General features: G+C 40.3%; 1 protein-coding gene across 2 annotated transcripts in view; it reads left to right on the top strand.

The window, feature by feature from the left end:
• ttc28 (tetratricopeptide repeat domain 28) overlaps positions 1 to 18,746 on the top strand; it is a 165,470-nt gene that overhangs the window by 111,934 nt on the left and 34,790 nt on the right. For both annotated transcript variants that reach the window (XM_046067824.1, XM_046067823.1), the window contains exons 6-8: positions 7,708 to 7,929; positions 9,576 to 9,764; positions 9,873 to 9,969. In XM_046067824.1, coding sequence (XP_045923780.1) covers positions 7,708 to 7,929; positions 9,576 to 9,764; positions 9,873 to 9,969 — 508 coding nt within the window. The remainder of the gene's footprint in view (positions 1 to 7,707; positions 7,930 to 9,575; positions 9,765 to 9,872; positions 9,970 to 18,746) is intronic.

Raw genomic sequence — 18,746 nt, 5'->3', positions numbered from 1 at the left:
TAATCTTTCCTTTCTCCTTTTCACAGCTCAGATTTGTAAAATTACCCTCAATATGTTTTGATAAATATTTGTATTGTATCTTCCAGCCATTAACTCAATAAGATGTTTCACTTTTATTAAAACTGCGCTCCGGCCACAGTATGTTCACAAAGGCTCAACTGGACCCTCACACACCAGCGGTTCGATATTACACTCAGAAACACACTTAATAGCATGTGATTGAATCCTGGATCTAGAGAGGCGGATTGAACACCTGTCAGTAAGACGAATGAGCGTTTGAGCAGGCTCATTTTAATGAAAGCAGCGAGCGACTAACAGGAATACAGCATGTCTGGTTATTTCTTTGTCCGTGCGTCTTTATGTTTCTGTTTTGACAATTGGTTAAAATTGTCCGACCAGCTCTGTCACATTAATTTTACACACACATATCTAGTTTTGTGATTAATCTTGTTGACCTTGGAGCTCACAGAAGTAATATAGTTTCTCCACCAGAGCTTGTGTGTCTGTTTCCTGTGGGGAGCCACAGACAGAGTTGAGTGTCTGTGTTTTGACTTCAGGTGCACAGCCTTAGGCAACTGAAACATGGTCATCAACAGAAATCCATATCTCCTGGTGTGTGTGTGTGTGTGTGTGTGTTTGGTTTGTGATGTTACATGTGTTTATGTGTGCGATGTCTGAGTGTTTATGCTTCCAAACATAGACACTGCCTGCAGAGAGCTGATGTTTTACCTACAGGGGTGGACACACAAAAGGCAACACATTCGCAATATAATTCAGTCCACTGCTGAAACACTTTGAGAGAACGTGAATAAGCAACATTTTGGGGAATCAATTAATTGTGTAAGCCTGTTTATCAAGTAGAAATTCCAAACATTCACTCTGTTTTACATTGTTGTAAATGGAATTGTGGAGTGTTGGTGAGACAAAATAAAATATTTGTGTTATGTTTAGCTCAGTGCTGACACAGGAAGTAGAGTATTTGGACCCTGGTGCAGACACCACGTAGAGCAGATGCTGTTAATGTAGTTTGAAGTGGAACTTACAGCAGAGGTGAGGCAGGCAGTTTAAAATGAGGCAAAGGAAATCCATAATAACAAAAAGGCAAATAAATCCAAAACAACATAAACGCGTAGAAATTCCAAAAGACACCGGAGACACAAGGTAACAGGGAGCAGGACTGATAAACTAACACTTAGTGGTTGTAGTAGAAATTTGGCTACATCCACATCTACTACGCTTTCGTTTTAAAACAAAAATGATCTCCGTCCACACCATCGTTTTAGCTGTGTACCAGAACTGATCTCCGTCTAGGCCTATATTAAAATGACTGAAAACACACATCGAGGGGCCGTTCATGTACACTGGGCATGCCGGTAAATACAGGAAGCAGATTGTCTACTCCGCAGTTTCAGATTCAGTTTTTTGCTCCTGTGGGACGGGACGTTGGGAGACAGACTGTGATTCTTACTGCTGAATTATTAATAGCTGCAAGCATGTAGGCCTGGGGCTAACTGTGAAAGTAAGGCATGTTTGTCTTATTATTTTGTCTTATTATAATAATTATTATTATTATTAACATATGTAACCATTTTGCTACAATTACGCTTCACACAACAGCTGCGGCTGTGTTTGCGACCTGACCTTTCTTTTCTCCGTGAGAGGGAAGAATTTAGAAAGTTGCGTGGCGCTGCAGGGAGCCCCCAGCAGCAATAGTGCATGGATCATGCCTAACATTCATCCAGCCAGAGGGAACGATCATGAACCGTTCACAGCACGGAGAGGGAGTGGGGCGGACCAGGGACGGGAGACCGAGGAGCGACCGGCCCGCTGCGTACGGCAGGTGATTGTTCCCTCTGGCTGGATGAAGGCTGATGCTCCACACGATCCATGATGATAGAGAAATATAGAGATTAATCTCAATAAAGCAAGCTGTCAATATTTTGACCCCCCAAAATATCACAAATCATGTGTTTAGGGGAGCTGATGTCTCATGAAGGGGCTCATTCGCACCCTGGAACCACATCAGATATTTCTTTTCATGGACCAACAATGAGGTGGAAGGGAGTACTAAGAGACTGTGGCGGCGAAGACAGACTAAGAGTCGTTGCAACGAGAGGGTGGCGCTCCCTAGCTTGGTTAGTAAGGTGCATCCGTAATTCATGTTAACTGTGTTGCTGATTTTGGCTGGAGAAAAACAGGCTTAAAACAAAATCTTCATAGCCTAGCGGACAAATTAATATTCCAATTCCTAATAAGCTTTTTCAATGACACTGGTTAAATTTACACTGTGCAGCGGGTATGAGTTGCCTCTATCCTGATAGACAGGTCAATGGCTATCTTGTCAATCACAAGATAGCCATGCTCTAAAACATCTACTGCTTTCTGGTCTATTTTCCTCTAAATGGGATCATAATTTACTAAATGAACATCATGCTGTGTTGAAGAAGACTTGAAACTAACGACTGAGACCATAAAGTCATTAGGAAAGTGTTTACTGAGGTAATCAATCAGGTGAGAAGTAGAAACATTTTGTCATAGACTTCTATACAATCTGACCTCTTTTTGCCACCAGTGGCGTCGCCCCCTGCTGGCTTTTAGAAACAATGCAGTTTTAAGGCACTTCCACATTGGCTTCACTTTGTAGACTCTGAGGTTTGAACTGACACAGACTTTGAGTCTCTCAGAGTCAGACCAACACAAACCAAGTTAACTCAGATCTGTCATTTCCCTCTGATGCAGCAGGAGAACTAATTTCTTCCTTTATCCCATGCTGAGGGTGAAAAGCTCGTATTTTTTGGGTGATTGAGCATCGCTGTTCAAAACCTCCTGCATCTATCGCTGCCAGTTTATCGAGCAGAGGAGGCAGTGCCACCGCTAATCTTTCTGTCTCTATTCATCTCTATTTTCATGCATTAGATTTAGTGATTCATCTTTTCCTTCCTACACATTTTTACTCACAAGGTTTTTCTCTTCTTGCCAGCACAGACCCTCCTAATGAGATTTGGTGCTTTCCTGCAGCATTATATAAAAATAAAGCGTGACGACAGGTTGCATATTATGATTCTTTGGTTTTCTTTCTGTGCAAAATGACAACAGTTGTCAATCTCTCCATCTTTTTCATATATATAAACACAGACGTAAACAACACACACATACTGTGGGCCGGCTCAGAGTCCCAGACACAACATGATTGGATTTTTTTTTGTGTGTTTTCTCGTGCAGGGGAAACAATGTGTCCTTGCGGGAAATCAAACACTCGTCTGGCCAGTTGACTGTACACACAGAGGCCTTCTCGTCATTTATTAAATCTCCCTGTCCTGCCTCAGAGATGTGTCAACTGGATTTTATGTGTTTACACTCATCACTTTGCTGGGAATTGGGATTTCAGTGGATGTGTGCCGTCGTCTTTCTTGAGCACACACACCCACGTGTATAGCACACACAAAGACACACGTGAACAGAGATGAAAAGAGCGGGGCGTCCTGATGGTAATTAGAAGTGGTAAATTCCACTAAAGGTCAGTTTGGCTGTTTTCAGTGACAGTTTTGAGCATTCATTAAGGCTCGGATTTACAGGAACGTGAAATGTGTCTTATCTACTCGCAGGCATTGGAACAGAAGTTTTTTCCTCACCCACTCCACATAGTGTAGCTGTATTAAAGGTAGTTTTCTGTGGTGGAAAGTAACTAAGTACATTTACTAAAGTACTGTACAGTTTTAACGTACCTTTACGTGAAAATTGTGTGCTTCAACTACACTATTCTTCAGATGTATATATTTTATTTTTTACATTACCTTAATCTGACATCTTTAGTTAATAGTAACACAGAATAAGGTAACTTATTTGGGCGGCTGTGGCTTAGGTGCAGGTTGCCTGCTAATTGGAAGACCGTGGTTGGATCCCCCGGCTCCTCCCTCTCCTCCTGTCGAAGTGTTCTTGAGCAGGATACAAGATACTGAACCCCAAATTGCTCCTGTGGCTGTTTCATCAGAGGGTGAATGGGTGAACGTGATGTAGTACTTTGAGTTGTGGCTCCTTGTCGCGTTTCAGATGTCTCTGAGTTGTTAGCAGTTCCACCAAAGAGTGACTCCTTAAAGGGACCAAACCCCTAGGTTGGAAACCAACTAACTGTATATAAAGTAGTTTAAACCAGCTAAATGTATAAAGTAGTAAAACTAGCTCCACCTCGACCAGCTACAGCAGTAAGATACTGCTCTAACATTGAGGCATCAGCGGTGACAGGATCAGGATCTGATATCAGGAACAGGAGACATTTTACAGCAGAAGCAGTACTTTCATTTTTAAAACATCAAGTACAATTTGTTAATAATACTTTTATACTTTCACTTTTGTAATATTTTGAATGCAGTTTTTTCAGGAGTTTGTCCTCATTTTCTTGGTCTTATTGCACTAAGATGGACATGTGTGTGTGTGTTAAATGGCTGGAGGAGATTTCTTTGTATGTTGTCACTCTAAAAACCTTTAATTGGTACATATTTGTATAAATGTTTCTATGTCATTTAATTGTAATTTTATTTAATTATTTTCTTTCTATGATTTTCTTTTTTTTTTTTTGTTCTTCAGGAAATTTAATTCTGACTGTTGTGTTTCTGTTGAAGAATCCAAGAGAGAAGGAGAGAACCTTTGGGATATAAATGAGTAACGAACATGCTAATAACCCCTCTTTAATAATTCATAACTCCTTCTCCTCCACTCTCTCACATTGTTTAAACTTGAAAATATTTCATTATAGTCTGACTTGTTCTTTGCTGTCCCTCATTGTGTGCTTTGAAAGGTCAAAGTCATATTTTAATTTTGGAGTTTGCGTGCATGTCTGTGTCTGTGTGTGTGTGTGTGTTGCTGGTGTGAGTCTGTGTGCAGTCACACTATAGAATCAACAGCAACTGAAGACACACAAATGCTGTTTGTGTTCAGAGGGTCACTGTGATTACATTTAGGAGATCCTTTTTACAGTGAGAGTCTGTACCTCAGGACAGGGTTTATTGATAACTACATCACTGTGTGTTCACAGATATAAGATGTGTGCTGCGTTCAACAGATCAGAATCATTATTACAGGTGCCATGTTTCCTGTGAGGGAAACAAGACTGTTTTAGACTTTCCTCTCCACCAACACATCAACACTACAGGCTTTAACTGACCATTCATGTTTCTGATCAGCTGCTTGTGGAGATTGTTTCCTAGAAACTTCGCACGAAGTTATCAAGCAATAAAATGCTGAAGGCTAAAATCAGCATGTTAATTGAGCATAGCGTTAGTTCAGGCAGGCAACAAAGTCCAGCTCAGCTCACAATCCCAGCACATGAACTGAAAGCAGCCCGTCTCAAAGCCACCCACATCAACTGATTCCTCTCTTAGCATTCATTGGCAAGTTCCCTAGGGCAATATTTGCTGCTCTCTGGCTCAGGCTTTCCATGTATGCACATGGATGGGCAGGGAGATGCTCTCCATCATGGCTTTCCACATAAGCGTGTGGAAGGGCAGGGAAATCCCAGATCAGAGCCGAGCAAATATCAGTCTCTCTGATGAGAGCTAACTAACAGAGCTGCTAACATGTGGATTTTAAGTAGGTATAATGTTTACCATGCTCACCATTTTAGCTTAGCGTTTCAGCATGGTGACATTTGTTAATTAGCATAAAACTCAAAGTACAGCTGAGGCTGGAATGTCACTCGTTTTACAAGTATTTTAAAAGAAATCCTTGTAAAATGAGTTGGTGGTGCTAGAAGAAAGAAAGGTGAGGGGAGTTTTTACCTCTCATCCTGAGAGGAACATGAATGTCTGTACCAAACTTATGGCTATCCATCCAATACTTGTTGAGATAAATGCAAAGATATCAACCAAAGTTTCAGTCAAAGTACGGGTGTAATTTATAACATTAACGATGGCTCGACACATGTTCCTAAAATGTCTGTTTATTGTTTTGGGGTGGAGAACACTGTGTCTGGTGTTGGGAATTCCCACTGGCCCTCATTTGCATTGAGATGCTGCAGCCAAAATGTAGATGGCAGACTGAGATTCGGGTGCTGATGGTAAAACTGAGGTATTGTCAGACCTATGTAAAGACAGAAATGTTGACGTGTCTAATTAATGTGAAAACTGAGTGTTTATTCCTTTGCCAGTGAATGCCCCCACATCAGAACTGCCAGAAGGACTGTTATTTTTATATTTGTGTTCTTACATGGCACATAATATAAAAACTATATCCATCCTGTGAAATATATAATATTTCTAGTCTAATAATCAATTTAGTTTGATTTAAATTTATTTTATTGTACAATGTACAGTTGCAAACCCATTTTGTGTAACACTTTTAAAATATTAACTGTTGGAATTTAGTCATTTTAAACAGTTTAACAGTCTATATCTCTATCTCTAAATAATATTTATGTTTTTGTGCGTTAGGTGTGTACGAAGGTGTATGTGTTCACACCTATAGACACAGCACACAATGATAAATTTGAAATTTGTCAATACAGTCTATGTTGCTCTCGCCTTCTTAATTTTCCTGGTTAATTAGAAACAGACTTTCTCTACCTGACGATTATTTCCCATGACTCCTCTGATAGAGAACCAATCAATACCAATAACCGTAAGATTAGTTAGCAAATGAGTAGGCAGGTTTCAAATTACTAAAGCAAGAGCAGGAGTGCAGCAAACCGTGTCTCATGTCTCTCTCTGTCTAATCAGAGAAGCAAACTAGAGAGTTTTACAAGAGGGAGCTATGTTTGTGTGTGTGTGTGTGTGTGTGTGTGTGTGTGTGTGTGAGTTCATGTGAAGACAACAACGGTGTGAACATTAGCTGAAACGCACTCTTCATGATTTGCATGGTATTATGCCTGAAGAGGTCCTGTAATTAGCAGGAAGAGCGGCGCTAAAAATCAGTAGACGGCTCAAAGTGCTGTAAAAGTATCTTATGTGCTAACTAAAATACAGCAATAAGAAAACTGCAGGAACCTGAGTGGTGGCGGTGCAGGGTGAGAAGCTCACAGCAGGGTTTAATAGGATGTGAGAGATTAGCTATGTGTGCATCTTCCAAAGGAAACGTTTCCATATGGGATGGCAGGAGGTGATATCCCCCTCGCTTATCCTATTTTTGTCCCCTCTCTCTTTTTACATTCTCTCTAAGCAGCATCCGCTTACTGTCCAGGCGCTATGATTGAGATCTAAGAAACTTCAAATGCTGATACGCTCATCAGGGTTGACTTTGATTGTTAAGATTGAGTCTGACACTGGATTTAGCTCCACATTCATAGCCCTTAGCTGTATCTGGTGCTATACATTATATAATACATACATTACATTGCTAGACGTACTGCGCATTGTTCCTGTTATATAAACAATACTAATGGTAAAATAATAATTGGATAAAATTGTGAAAAACAATTGTGCTCGGACAGCCTGCCCAAGTGTCAGTACGCCCCTATTAAAAACAAGACAAAACAGCCGAATCATCCTCGAATACTGGTATAAGTAAAAAATACTTTAACAATATGCAGTTTCATATAAATGCAAATATAAATATAAGCACAACTATAACAAGTACAGTTAAGTTCTGACTGCTTGTGTCTGACTTCTTTTTAGCCAGTTTACCACATTCCCAGATCTTTTCTGGCACTATGTGCATGGTTTTGTGCTTTTTTGCTGGGCTCTGATTACTAACCGGTGTATGTTGGTGTGATTTCAGGCTGCGTCCGATGCTCTCAGCAGTCTGGGCCATGTGTACACAGCTATCGGTGACTACCCCAACGCACTGGCGAGCCATAAACAGTGTGTGCTGCTTGCGCGACAAACCCAGTGCCAGCTCTCCGAGGCTCGCCAGCTGGGCAACATGGGCGCCGTGTACACGGCACTTGGAGACTTCACCAATGCAGTTCAGTGCCACGAGCAGCACTTGGACATTTCAAAGGTGCAGTACTACATCTATGATCTATAATGTCTCTGATGGGGGGAAACTTTGTTCCTCCTAAACTCTTCTGGCAGATTACAGGTTGTTCCCACAACGTATTGTATGTTCCGCTTTATTGTCAACAAAATTCATGGAAAGACCAAAACCAACAGGGAATGTTTCCACTAACAAGTATCATCTGTGTATCAAAGCCTGATGTCTCCTCTTCCTCTGAGCCATAAAACTCCGTTGTTGCCCAAAAACCCATCAGTGAGCGTCACTGCTGCACTGGGTGACATGTTCCTTCATCACCATGAACACAAGCTGTAGTTTATTCTGACTCAGTCCCACATACACCTGCTGCTGCCCTAAATACTCACTAGAGCACCACATCTGGATTCATCTGCAGCTAAATGGTAAATGGACTTGTTTGTGTTTAAACAGCAGTTTCTGGTCTAGCGACCACTCAAAGCGCTTTACAATGCTTGTCACATTCACACACGCATTCATACGCTAATGGCCGCCATGCAAACTGCTCATCAGGAGCAATACAGCTTCCTATCCAAAGCATTCAGGATGATACTGATCTCACTTGTTGACAGTAACAAAAATAATAAATACTGAATCGCCACTTAACGTCATAATTACCTTAGAAAAGTATGTGTTTCTTCAACCTAATAACATGTTAAAAACATGACAACAATGGTGACAAACTACACATCGTCTCGTAAATCAGAAATGCCTGTTACCTCGATTGATTGATAGATTCATTTCTGTGGCTCCCACATGGAAAAGTAGTTAAAATATATTCACAGGAAAGACGTTGTTTAACAAACAGGCTAAAAATGGATATCCCAAGTAGACATGTAATACATCACCCAACTAGAGGTACTTACTGAACATAAAGTCATCAGCTACATCCAGTAATTGAATTCAGGTTTATTATAGAGAGAAGGGTGATTTGTATGAACACTAAATTTAAACAGGGAGGGGGCTGCTTTTTTTTGGAAGGGTTACAGCAACATTTACTGGATGTTTCATTCAGGAGTTTTTCTAATGTCGTTGTGTGTATTTTACCACATCTATCATTTGCTGAATGCAGTATTTTATAACAAAGTTATTGCATATTCAGGACACTGGTTGCTGAGCCTGTAGATATTTGGACCACTGTGCAGCTCTTCAAGCAAATCTTACACGTACTGTAACAAAAGACATTAATCTGTGCACATTTCACTTTTTATGTTTGTTGTCTTTTTTTGGATGAAGTGCAGAATTTTAAGCTAGCCAGCCACTGCAGCCAACAACATCTCAGTCTTTGTAGCGCTCTCGCTCTATTCATACAAATTGACCATCTGTTGACAGATTTGTACCAGAATAAAGGTTCTGAAAGTTTATAAAGTAGTTTTGTTTTGACAAAAGCTGGAAATGTTGCAGCTTGTAACTTAACAAAATGCCATCTGTTTGATGTGTGTGGGCTCCATCTCCATCTTTCTAAACTTTTCAAACTGAATTTCAACGTCTGAGATTAATTTTAAGTCAGTTTTTGCTTTATTTGAAGCCATGTATGCCTGCTGATAAAGAAATTCTATTTTAAGGGAAGTAGTTTCTGATCTTTGGGGACCAGAGACAGTTTCTGAGTAAAAATGAAATGAAGATGTCTTTGGCAGACTTTGGAGAACCAGCGTGAGGAGGCTCGAGCGTACAGCAACCTGGGCAGCGCCTACCACTCTCAACGGGACTTCGACAAGGCCATATCCTACCATATGCGAGTGCTGGAGCTGGCACAAGAGCAGGGCGACAGAGCGATCGAGATGAGGGCATATGCTGGTCTGGGTCACGCTGCTCGATGCATGCAGGTTGGTATGAAGCCATTTAAATACGGTTAACTGAAAAACTACATCAGGGGTATTCTGACATTCTGTAAGTTCTACATAATGTAATAAATTAAAATGTATGATCTGCAGGACCTGGAGAGGGCACGTCAGTACCACCAACACCAGCTAGAAATTGCTCAGGAGCTGCAGGACAGGGCAGCTCAGGGCCGAGCCTCTTCCAACCTGGGTAGGTTTATATAAACACAAATAGATTTAGGTGGATGGGAGTAATGTGAATCTGTGTTTCCTCCTTGGTGTCTAAATGTGTGCTTTGTTTGTTGTTATGAGAAGTGTTAGTATTTGTTTAATGGTTTCAATTACTAATATATAACATACTTTAACTAAGTAATGGTACGTAGGGACATGCAGTGTAGGTGATGGAAGCAGCCAGCCGGGACCATGCTTGCACTAGTCAGTCACAACAGTGTCCGAGTTTTCTCCGCACTGGGTCGTGTACTCCCGCCAGACATTTTGTTTTCAGGTTTGTACATTTCATTTAATGAAGAGTTTTAGAGGAATAAAAGGTCTCTGAGCTAACTAGCTTGCCTATTGTCAAGCTAGCTTTGTCAATAAGGGAGGGGACTGTGATCATCACAAGCTTAAGGAGCAGCAGGAAGTCAGTGATTGAACTTTTGTTTGTGCCCTGGGTTCTGGCTCACAGGTTACATACAGGCTGTCCTGAGAAGAAAAACTGCAGACTAGTGCTGCAACTAAGAGATGATTTTCAATACTGATTACTCTGTCGATTATTTTCTTGATTAATCGATTAGTTGCTAGGTCCAAAGCCCAAGACGACGTCCTCAAATGTCTTCTTTTGTCCACAACCCAAATAAATTCAGTTCACTGTCATAAGGGAGTAAAGAAACAAGAAAATATTGTACATTTTTTCTTTAAAAAATGACTCAAAGTGATTAATCAAAATAGTCAAATTAATAGTAGTTAATTGGTTAATCGAGTAATCATTACAACTCTACTGCAGACACTTGTCAGACGCCTCCCTCTTCTTGTTTTTCGGCTTTAATAAAAACATGAATTCTATTCTGTTCTTCTGAAAACATGTTAGAATTGAACATTAATAGATAATACAGTAAAAGACAGTGCTCTTTGTATTAAAGATGGATGTACAACATTACTTATCATAAGGTATGAGGTCTGTCAGCAGGTTATCTGCAGGTCTGGAAAAGTATTTACTTTTAGAAGGCGTCAAAATGTCTTAAATGTAAGTGATAAAAAGCTTTGTATCTGATTGCAGACTGTCAGGAGAAGTTACACACTTGTTGTGACAGTGGATTGGGCTGCAGGCAGCTGTGGAGTTGAGCACCATCAGACAAACACAAACACTGTCACTCCTGCAGCTACAGTAGTAAAGCTCTTCTCATAATGGACAAGTGTCAATTTTTGCAAGCACTATAATGAACTAATTAATAATTTTTCATTATTTAATTCATGCATCCATTTTCTGCCGCTTGTCCGGGCTCAGGTTTGCGTAGATTTAATTAATTATAACAAAAGAAATTATTTATAATTAGTTATATAGTGCTGGGAAGTACTGAAATAATTCCAGTTAATTTGCATTCCATGTTATTGAAAAGGTCTTTTAACTCGTTGAATTCCACACCAAGGAAATTAAAAGTGATTAAAAGGTTGGTGAATTAATAACAGCGCTATTTACTATTTACATTGTAATGGAAAGCACAATAACCAATTTCTTCATACCGGTTATTTGAAAGACTCTAATGTCAAATGCAGAAGATAGCGTTCACTTTATTTTCTTTTGAAGTGCCTTTGACTTCATTGTGTCCTCCCCCACGCCTGAAACCGAACAGTTTGCCCTTGGAAACTTAAAAATAAAGACTGGGATGTCTTTTCTTGTATTCTGCCTGAATTTTATTTTCAAAAAGTGGATGATGCAATTTTAGATAAAAGGTGAACACCCCCACAATTTCCCCTCAAAAAAATATTAACTAACAGATGCAGAAGTCCTTCTTATTCCAGTTGATGTTAAGCTCCACCGGGGTTTACCGTCACGTGAGCTGTTCCCTTGTCAGCCATTGACCCGCTCTGTCACTGCTGTCGCCACTGAGGCTCAGCAGACTGACTGGGCTCTCGTCCTGAACCTGACCAACTCTGTCTCCATCGATCAGCAGCATCAAGCGCACAGACAATGGACTCTTTATTTCTTACATTTGAGCAGCGGTGAAAAGTAATGAAGTACATTTACTGAAGTACTTGTACAGTACTTCTACTCCACTAGATTTATTTGACAGCTTTAGCTACTTTATACATTCAGATTATTAATACAAAATATCATCAGCAAATATAATAATATGGCATATAATTGTATAAATTAAACTATACAAGAGGGTTAGATACTATATATCTTACCACTGCCACATTACTGGACATACACTTACCTGGTCTCACATACCCCCGTACCTATTTATACTGCTGTCCATACTGTATACACCATACTCCATACCTCCAGCTGTCTACTCTGAATATAATGTCTTACTATGCCATTACCTGTACTTATACCTGCACTATATATTCTGCCTACGGTAACTGCTGCACATGTTTTGTACTGTTTATATTTTAAACTATTCAAATCTACCCTTTCCAGATATTACCGCTATACATACGTACATTTGACCAAACTTTATTCTTCTTTTGCACTTCCAGTTAGATGTTAAATTGCATTTAATTATCTCTGTACTTGTGCAATGAAAATCAAGTTGAATCTAATCAGTGTTTGAAGTGGAAAAAAATAATTACCAGTACATATTTACATGTTGCGTATTGGTCAGTATCAGCAAATCAGTATTACATTCTGAATTTCTACAGTGAATAAAATATACTAGGATATATTACTGATGTTCACAACATATATCAATTTAACCACGGGGGTTCCATTTTAATTACTAGAGTACAAAAATAGTAAACATATAAACATGATTGTAAGCTTAATGTAATGTTACACTGCACACAACCACTACAATCCTCCCTTTTTTAAAACATAAGTAGAGCTCTGCAGAACAGTGCATAATCTGGCTGATGATCCAGCATCTCCTCTACTGTCAAACATAAGCATAGGACCTTTAAATTATAGATAACAATATAATTATTAATGTTATCAGCTGCATCAGGGCCCCAGATTTCCCTTTATACATTTTCAAATATAAAATACTTGACTAAGGGACAGATAATCACTGTCTTGTTTTAAAATTAGCCCCACCTTTTACTTTTTGTACTTTAAGTACATTTTGATGCTAATATTTTTGTACTTTTATAAAAATATACATATATTAGTAGTTCTACACAATGTGGTATTGCTACTTTTTCTTACTTGTGTAAATTATTTGACTACTTCTTCCACTGCTGCATCTAAGATATGTTTGAGTGAGTTAGAAGCAGTAGCTTTGTGAAACAAGTAGCTGCTACGACTTCAGGCCGCTCATTAACCAAAATCGAGGAACAGGGCCGTAGATCATGTGATGGCCCCGCTCTCCAGTCACCTTATCTGCCTTTTGAGGCTCTATCACATCACTGCAGCAGTGCCTCTCTGGCCAATCAGCGCTCATGTTTTATTAATAAGGTTTTGGTTTCTGCGGCCACAGTGATATCTGAGAGCCAGCGAACCTGACTCCAGCGCTGAGTGGGCAACTCACCACTCTGTGTGTGTGTGTGTGTGTGTTTACTGAATTATTGTTAATATGAGCTCTGCTTCAGTCACTCTGGACACACCTGAGATGAACACGAAGTGTGTCGGATGTACAGCATCCTTGTTTTACGCTTGTTTCCACATCCTTCTCAGCATGTGTCACTGCAGAGCCAGCTCAAGTACAGTCGAGTCTTGTGTTCGCTCACCCTGAAAGTCCTGTTATTTGCTGTCTGAAATGAGCAAAAGGCGAACGCACACACCACAGTAGATGCTTTGATGTGTGACTAATAGGCTATTGCTGAAGTCGCTGACAGACGAGCTGCAGTCTGAGGTTCAGATCAATGATTCAGATCATCATTTATGGATGATACTTTTCTCTGACTCTGAATGCTGACTTGACAACCCTTCATTCCCCTCTCCTCCTTTGTTTCCTCCTCGGTTCATCTCCTCATTTGTTTTCTCATTTCCTCTCCTCCTCTCCTTTCTTCCTCACCTCTCCTCCTTTGTTTCCTCTTCTCCCAACTTCTCTCTCTCCTCTCTTGTATGTCCTCTCTTCTTCTCTCCTGTTCCCCATTATTTCCTCTCCTCCTTTCCTTTCCTCCTCTCCTCCTCTCTCATATGTCCTCTCTTCTTCCCTCCTTTTCCCCATTGTTTCCTCTCCTCATTTCTTTTCCTCCTTTCCTTTCCTCCTCTCCTCCTCTCTCATATGTCCTCTCTTCTTCTCTCCTGTTCCCCATTATTTCCTCTCCTCCTTTCCTTTCCTCCTCTCCTCCTCTCTCATATGTCCTCTCTTCTTCCCTCCTTTTCCCCATTGTTTCCTCTCCTCATTTCTTTTCCTCCTTTCCTTTCCTCCTCTCCTCCTCTCTCATATGTCCTCTCTTCTTCTCTCCTTTTCCCCATTGTTTCCTCTCCTCATTTCTTTTCGTCCTTTCCTTTCCTCTCCTCTTGTTCCTCCTCTCCTTTCCACCCTTGTCTCTTCTTCTCTCTTTCCTTCTTCCTCTCCTCTCCTGCATAAACCCAGAGACAGTATAAACAATATCAAACTTCAGATATAATGTAGTTGTGTTGCCCAGCAGCGCTCTCTAAGTCCAAAAATATCTCAACTGGGGCATTGACAGTGTTGTGGAACTCCTTAGTGATTTGTGATGGTACATTTAAAGCGTAATTACAACTCCTTTTGCACCAAATTCTAGTAGGATGCAATGACAGAACACCATAGCTGCATGCAAGATAAGATTTTTTCTTGTCTTGCATGCAGCTACTTTATCTCAGAACAGAGGGAAGGGACTAAGTGGTCGATCGATACAGGTTTTCAATGGTCGATGCTGATATTTAGAGAACAGGGCGGCTGATTTATAATGCTGATATCAAAACAAAGAAAAGTCATGTATAAGTCCATTATTCCATGTAGTACAATCTAACATACATATTACCTCAGCCAGTAACGTGTTGTTTTAGAGGGAAGTTTTATTAATGAATGAAACGGAAACATACATTGCGTTTTGCTGTGGATTTCAGAACGTGGCTGGTGTTTATGGGAGAGCGGGTACAGTTTGTCAGAAGTGACGTCATTCACCTGCATTATTCTCTACAGTATAACAATATATTAGGGCTGTCCCTGACTAAGGATTTACATAGACGAAACAGAATCGTCAAGTCCTGCCTATGGTCGACTGAAAGTCGAATCGTGTGTTTTTGTGCACGCCGATTGCGAGGGGGGGGGGGGGGTTACACAAACACGCTACGCCTACACATGCGCACTGACGAACAAGGGTCGGGGTTACAATTTTGGATTTATTCATGCAGATTTATAGAAAGATTTTTTTTCTTTTTACATGTTTATTTACAGCATTAAACATTAAAATGTATATTGTAATAGGCTGTATATGAACTTATTGGGAGAAAACCGGTAGTTCTGTGTAAAATCAGATGTTGAGCACCCCCATATCACCAAAATGGCGTGATCCTTGTTTCGCTGCGAAGCTTCGACTGTGAGATTGACAGCCGAGTCAGGCTCCACTCATCGAAGCATCGAATCTTCAACTATCTGGGGTCAACCCTACTATATATATATATATATATATATATATATATATATATATATATAACGCTAGCCAGTAATGCTGTTAGATAACAGCTGCTGTCATTTAGGATGATATATTGGCCTGTGAGCACAGATATCGGCCGATGCCAATATTGGCATGCCAGATATCGGTCTATCACTAGACTTAGACTTTAGTCTTTAGACTTTATTGTCCCAGAGGGAAATTCTTTTCCACATCACTGAACACCACCAAATAATATGCAACATTTTCCTCTCGTAAACAACAACAACCGACAGGACATGTGGAAACTCCTTGTGTCGTCATCGAGACACCTTGTTCTGGTCTGCAGGTATCAGGTTTTTGCCAAAACGAGCCCTTCTGCACCTCAGGGACCTGTACCTGCGCCCAGATGGTAGTATAGTGAAGTGGTGATTTGATGTCCTGTGATTTTGTACCTCACCTGACTTCCTCCTTTGCTCCAGTCGTAATTACTACGGCCACTAGAGGTCGCCATCTAACACTAAACGTAAATATGGGTTGTAGTAAGCTGCTTGCACAGACCACCTATTCAGCCTGGGAGATCAGAAGCCTTAAAAATGTGACAGTAAAGTATAGCACGTCAGCCAGAAAGACTTTGCTTCTCATCCAACCCCCAAAATAAAAGTCCTCCAGCTCTACTAAAAATGCCATGCTCCCCATGTTAAAGTTATTCCAGTCTCAGGAAGGTACACAGCAAAATCCAATGGCAGCAGTCATTTTTCACTGAAAACAGCTGCCTGATGCGTCTGGAAACAACACAAGTGAGAGTGCTGAGACCAAAACGATGAGCTGAAAGGCACTAAAACGCATGAACTGCAGAGATAGGTGATAATTCTCTTTAGCTTTCTCAATACGAGCAACACATTTCACGTATTTTTGTCTTTATTAACATGGTTAATTAACAAAGAACAACAGAACGTGACTAGACCAGACAAATGAAGGCAAAGAAAAGCATGTGGCTCAGGTTGGCCACACCCAATTTAGTTCAGTGAGTCTTTTCCATCCCACTGAGACAGAAGGGGACCGTAGATCATCCCTCTCCTCCTCTAATCACTCTGTGCTGTCTCAGCCGAATACCCTGCCATCAGATCTCACCTAATTTTCCACACCTCTAATCTTCACAGCTCTGCTTTCTTCAGACTGTGCTCCTCCTCGTCGGGGGAATCCCACCGTCATGCAGAATATCTACAGATAGCTGGCACCCTTAAGCCTCAGAGAAGTGTGCGGTTTTGCCTTTAGCGAGATTCTGTATGTACAAGTGTGTGTGCGCATGTGCTCATGTGTTAACAGAGTTTAAGAGGAGGGGTGTAACTGAAGCCAGATATTCCAGCCAACTCTGCAGGCTCCTCTGTAATCCTCTTAGCGCGAGACCCCGATGAACGAGGTCTCCCTTTCCTTATCAGAAACCTCCTCCTCTTCTTCATGTAACCCTGCTTCCTACATATTCGAGACAGGGCTTATGCGGCTCCAACAACATAATGTGTTGGGTATCTTTTTCTTTAAACGTACAGGTCCATTTCTTATGCTCCTGTACTCTTGTTATTGACTCAACCACTGTGTGACTTTAGAGGCAAGATATATATGCGCTAAAACCATGTCTCATACATAAAATGATATTTAATAAACCAGAACATGCTGTGAGGATGTGTGCACCCCGTGCATACTTAAAGTAATTTGTGCACACAATTTTGTGTTTCCAAAAGTGGAAATGAAAACTAAAGAGAAATCAAATATGCATCATTATTCTTTTAGGTTGTTAGCTGGTTTCACAGAGCGTGAATGAATTTTTTTTTGCAGTCGCACGCCCATCTTTAATATGCCAATTAAAGATGCAATAATAATCTTTATTTTAATTAATTGCCTTTGTGTGCCCGGTTGTATTATTCCTTTGTTCAGTCTGCTTTTGTTATTTTTACATTCGACATCAGTTGTGTTAATGCTTTTTTAATTTTATTCATCAACCTTTATTGTGAAGGGCTCTGTTAAGTCCTCAGTTTGAGCGCCATAAACTAAATCATCATTGATTACCTTTCTGAAGTTTGATGGCAATGATGATGAGATATTACGGATGATGCTGCTTTACTGATGCATTTGTGATGAAATATTGAATTCATGGACGTATACTATAAATAGCCATAGCATGTGTAATGGTATATTGTACAGGGATGGGTGCTCTGATTTATTTTAGAGGTGCTCTTTTCGTTGCCATGACTGAAGACTACTGGAGCAGACAGAGGTATTTAAATGCAAACCTTTGATTAAAGTGGTGTCTACGTCAATATCATGCTAACTGTGGGCGTGGAAACCAGGCTTGTGCATGTGCACACAATCTCACATTTATTGAGTTTTATAAAACAGAACCACCAAATATAAGGGTGGATTTATTTTGTATGTTTGTTATTGTCGACAAATCCCACAAAAAGACATATAATACTTTCTGATTCCTGTCTGTGTCACTCAGCCAATCGGTTCCTACAGAAGATTAATAAAACAGCTGCTCACTGTAGGATTTATCAAACGTTACTCAAACAGGAGGAAATAGTGCATTTGTCAGGGACTATTTTCAGTGGCGGATGAATCCACATGTGGTGCTCTAGTGATTATATGGGGCAGCACTACAGTGTATGTGGGACTGAGTCAGAATAAACTACAGAGTGTGTGTTCATGGTGATGAAGCAGGGAGGCTCACTGATGGGTTTTAGGCTTTGGACACACAGACAATACTTGTTAGTAGGATCAATTCATTGTTGGTTTTGATCTTTTCATGGGATTTGTTGACAATGGGAGTACATGAGATCACCAGTCTTGTTCAAAATAATACAACTGAGCTGGAAATGTGCCAGTGACTCACAGTTTACACTCAGTGAATCAGACCACAGCCTCTCTCTCCCCACACAGTCTGACATGAAAACCACATGTAACCTCTTCCATCTGGTGTCTCGACACCCCCCATATCTCTGTGTCCCTTCTTTTAACCCCCCTCTCATCTGTCCTATTCTGTCTTCACTGTAGAAATAACATGTATTTGATATATAGATATAGATATAGATATAGATATATTAAATGTTATTGCTCTCAGCAATAACATTTAAAACAGTGCAGCATTTTATTGGGGCAGTTACAAAGTAAATGTCTAAATGAATCATAGATGGTTTTAAGTTTTTTTTTATATTTGTTCGTATTTAGATAAGGTTATCACTGTGTACATTACATCACACCACA

The sequence above is a fragment of the Micropterus dolomieu genome, linkage group LG13, assembly GCF_021292245.1.
Source record: "Micropterus dolomieu isolate WLL.071019.BEF.003 ecotype Adirondacks linkage group LG13, ASM2129224v1, whole genome shotgun sequence".
Taxonomy (NCBI): Eukaryota; Metazoa; Chordata; class Actinopteri; order Centrarchiformes; family Centrarchidae; genus Micropterus; species Micropterus dolomieu.
Note: the sequence above shows the minus strand (reverse complement) of the source record. Positions and strands in the feature narration are given on the sequence as shown.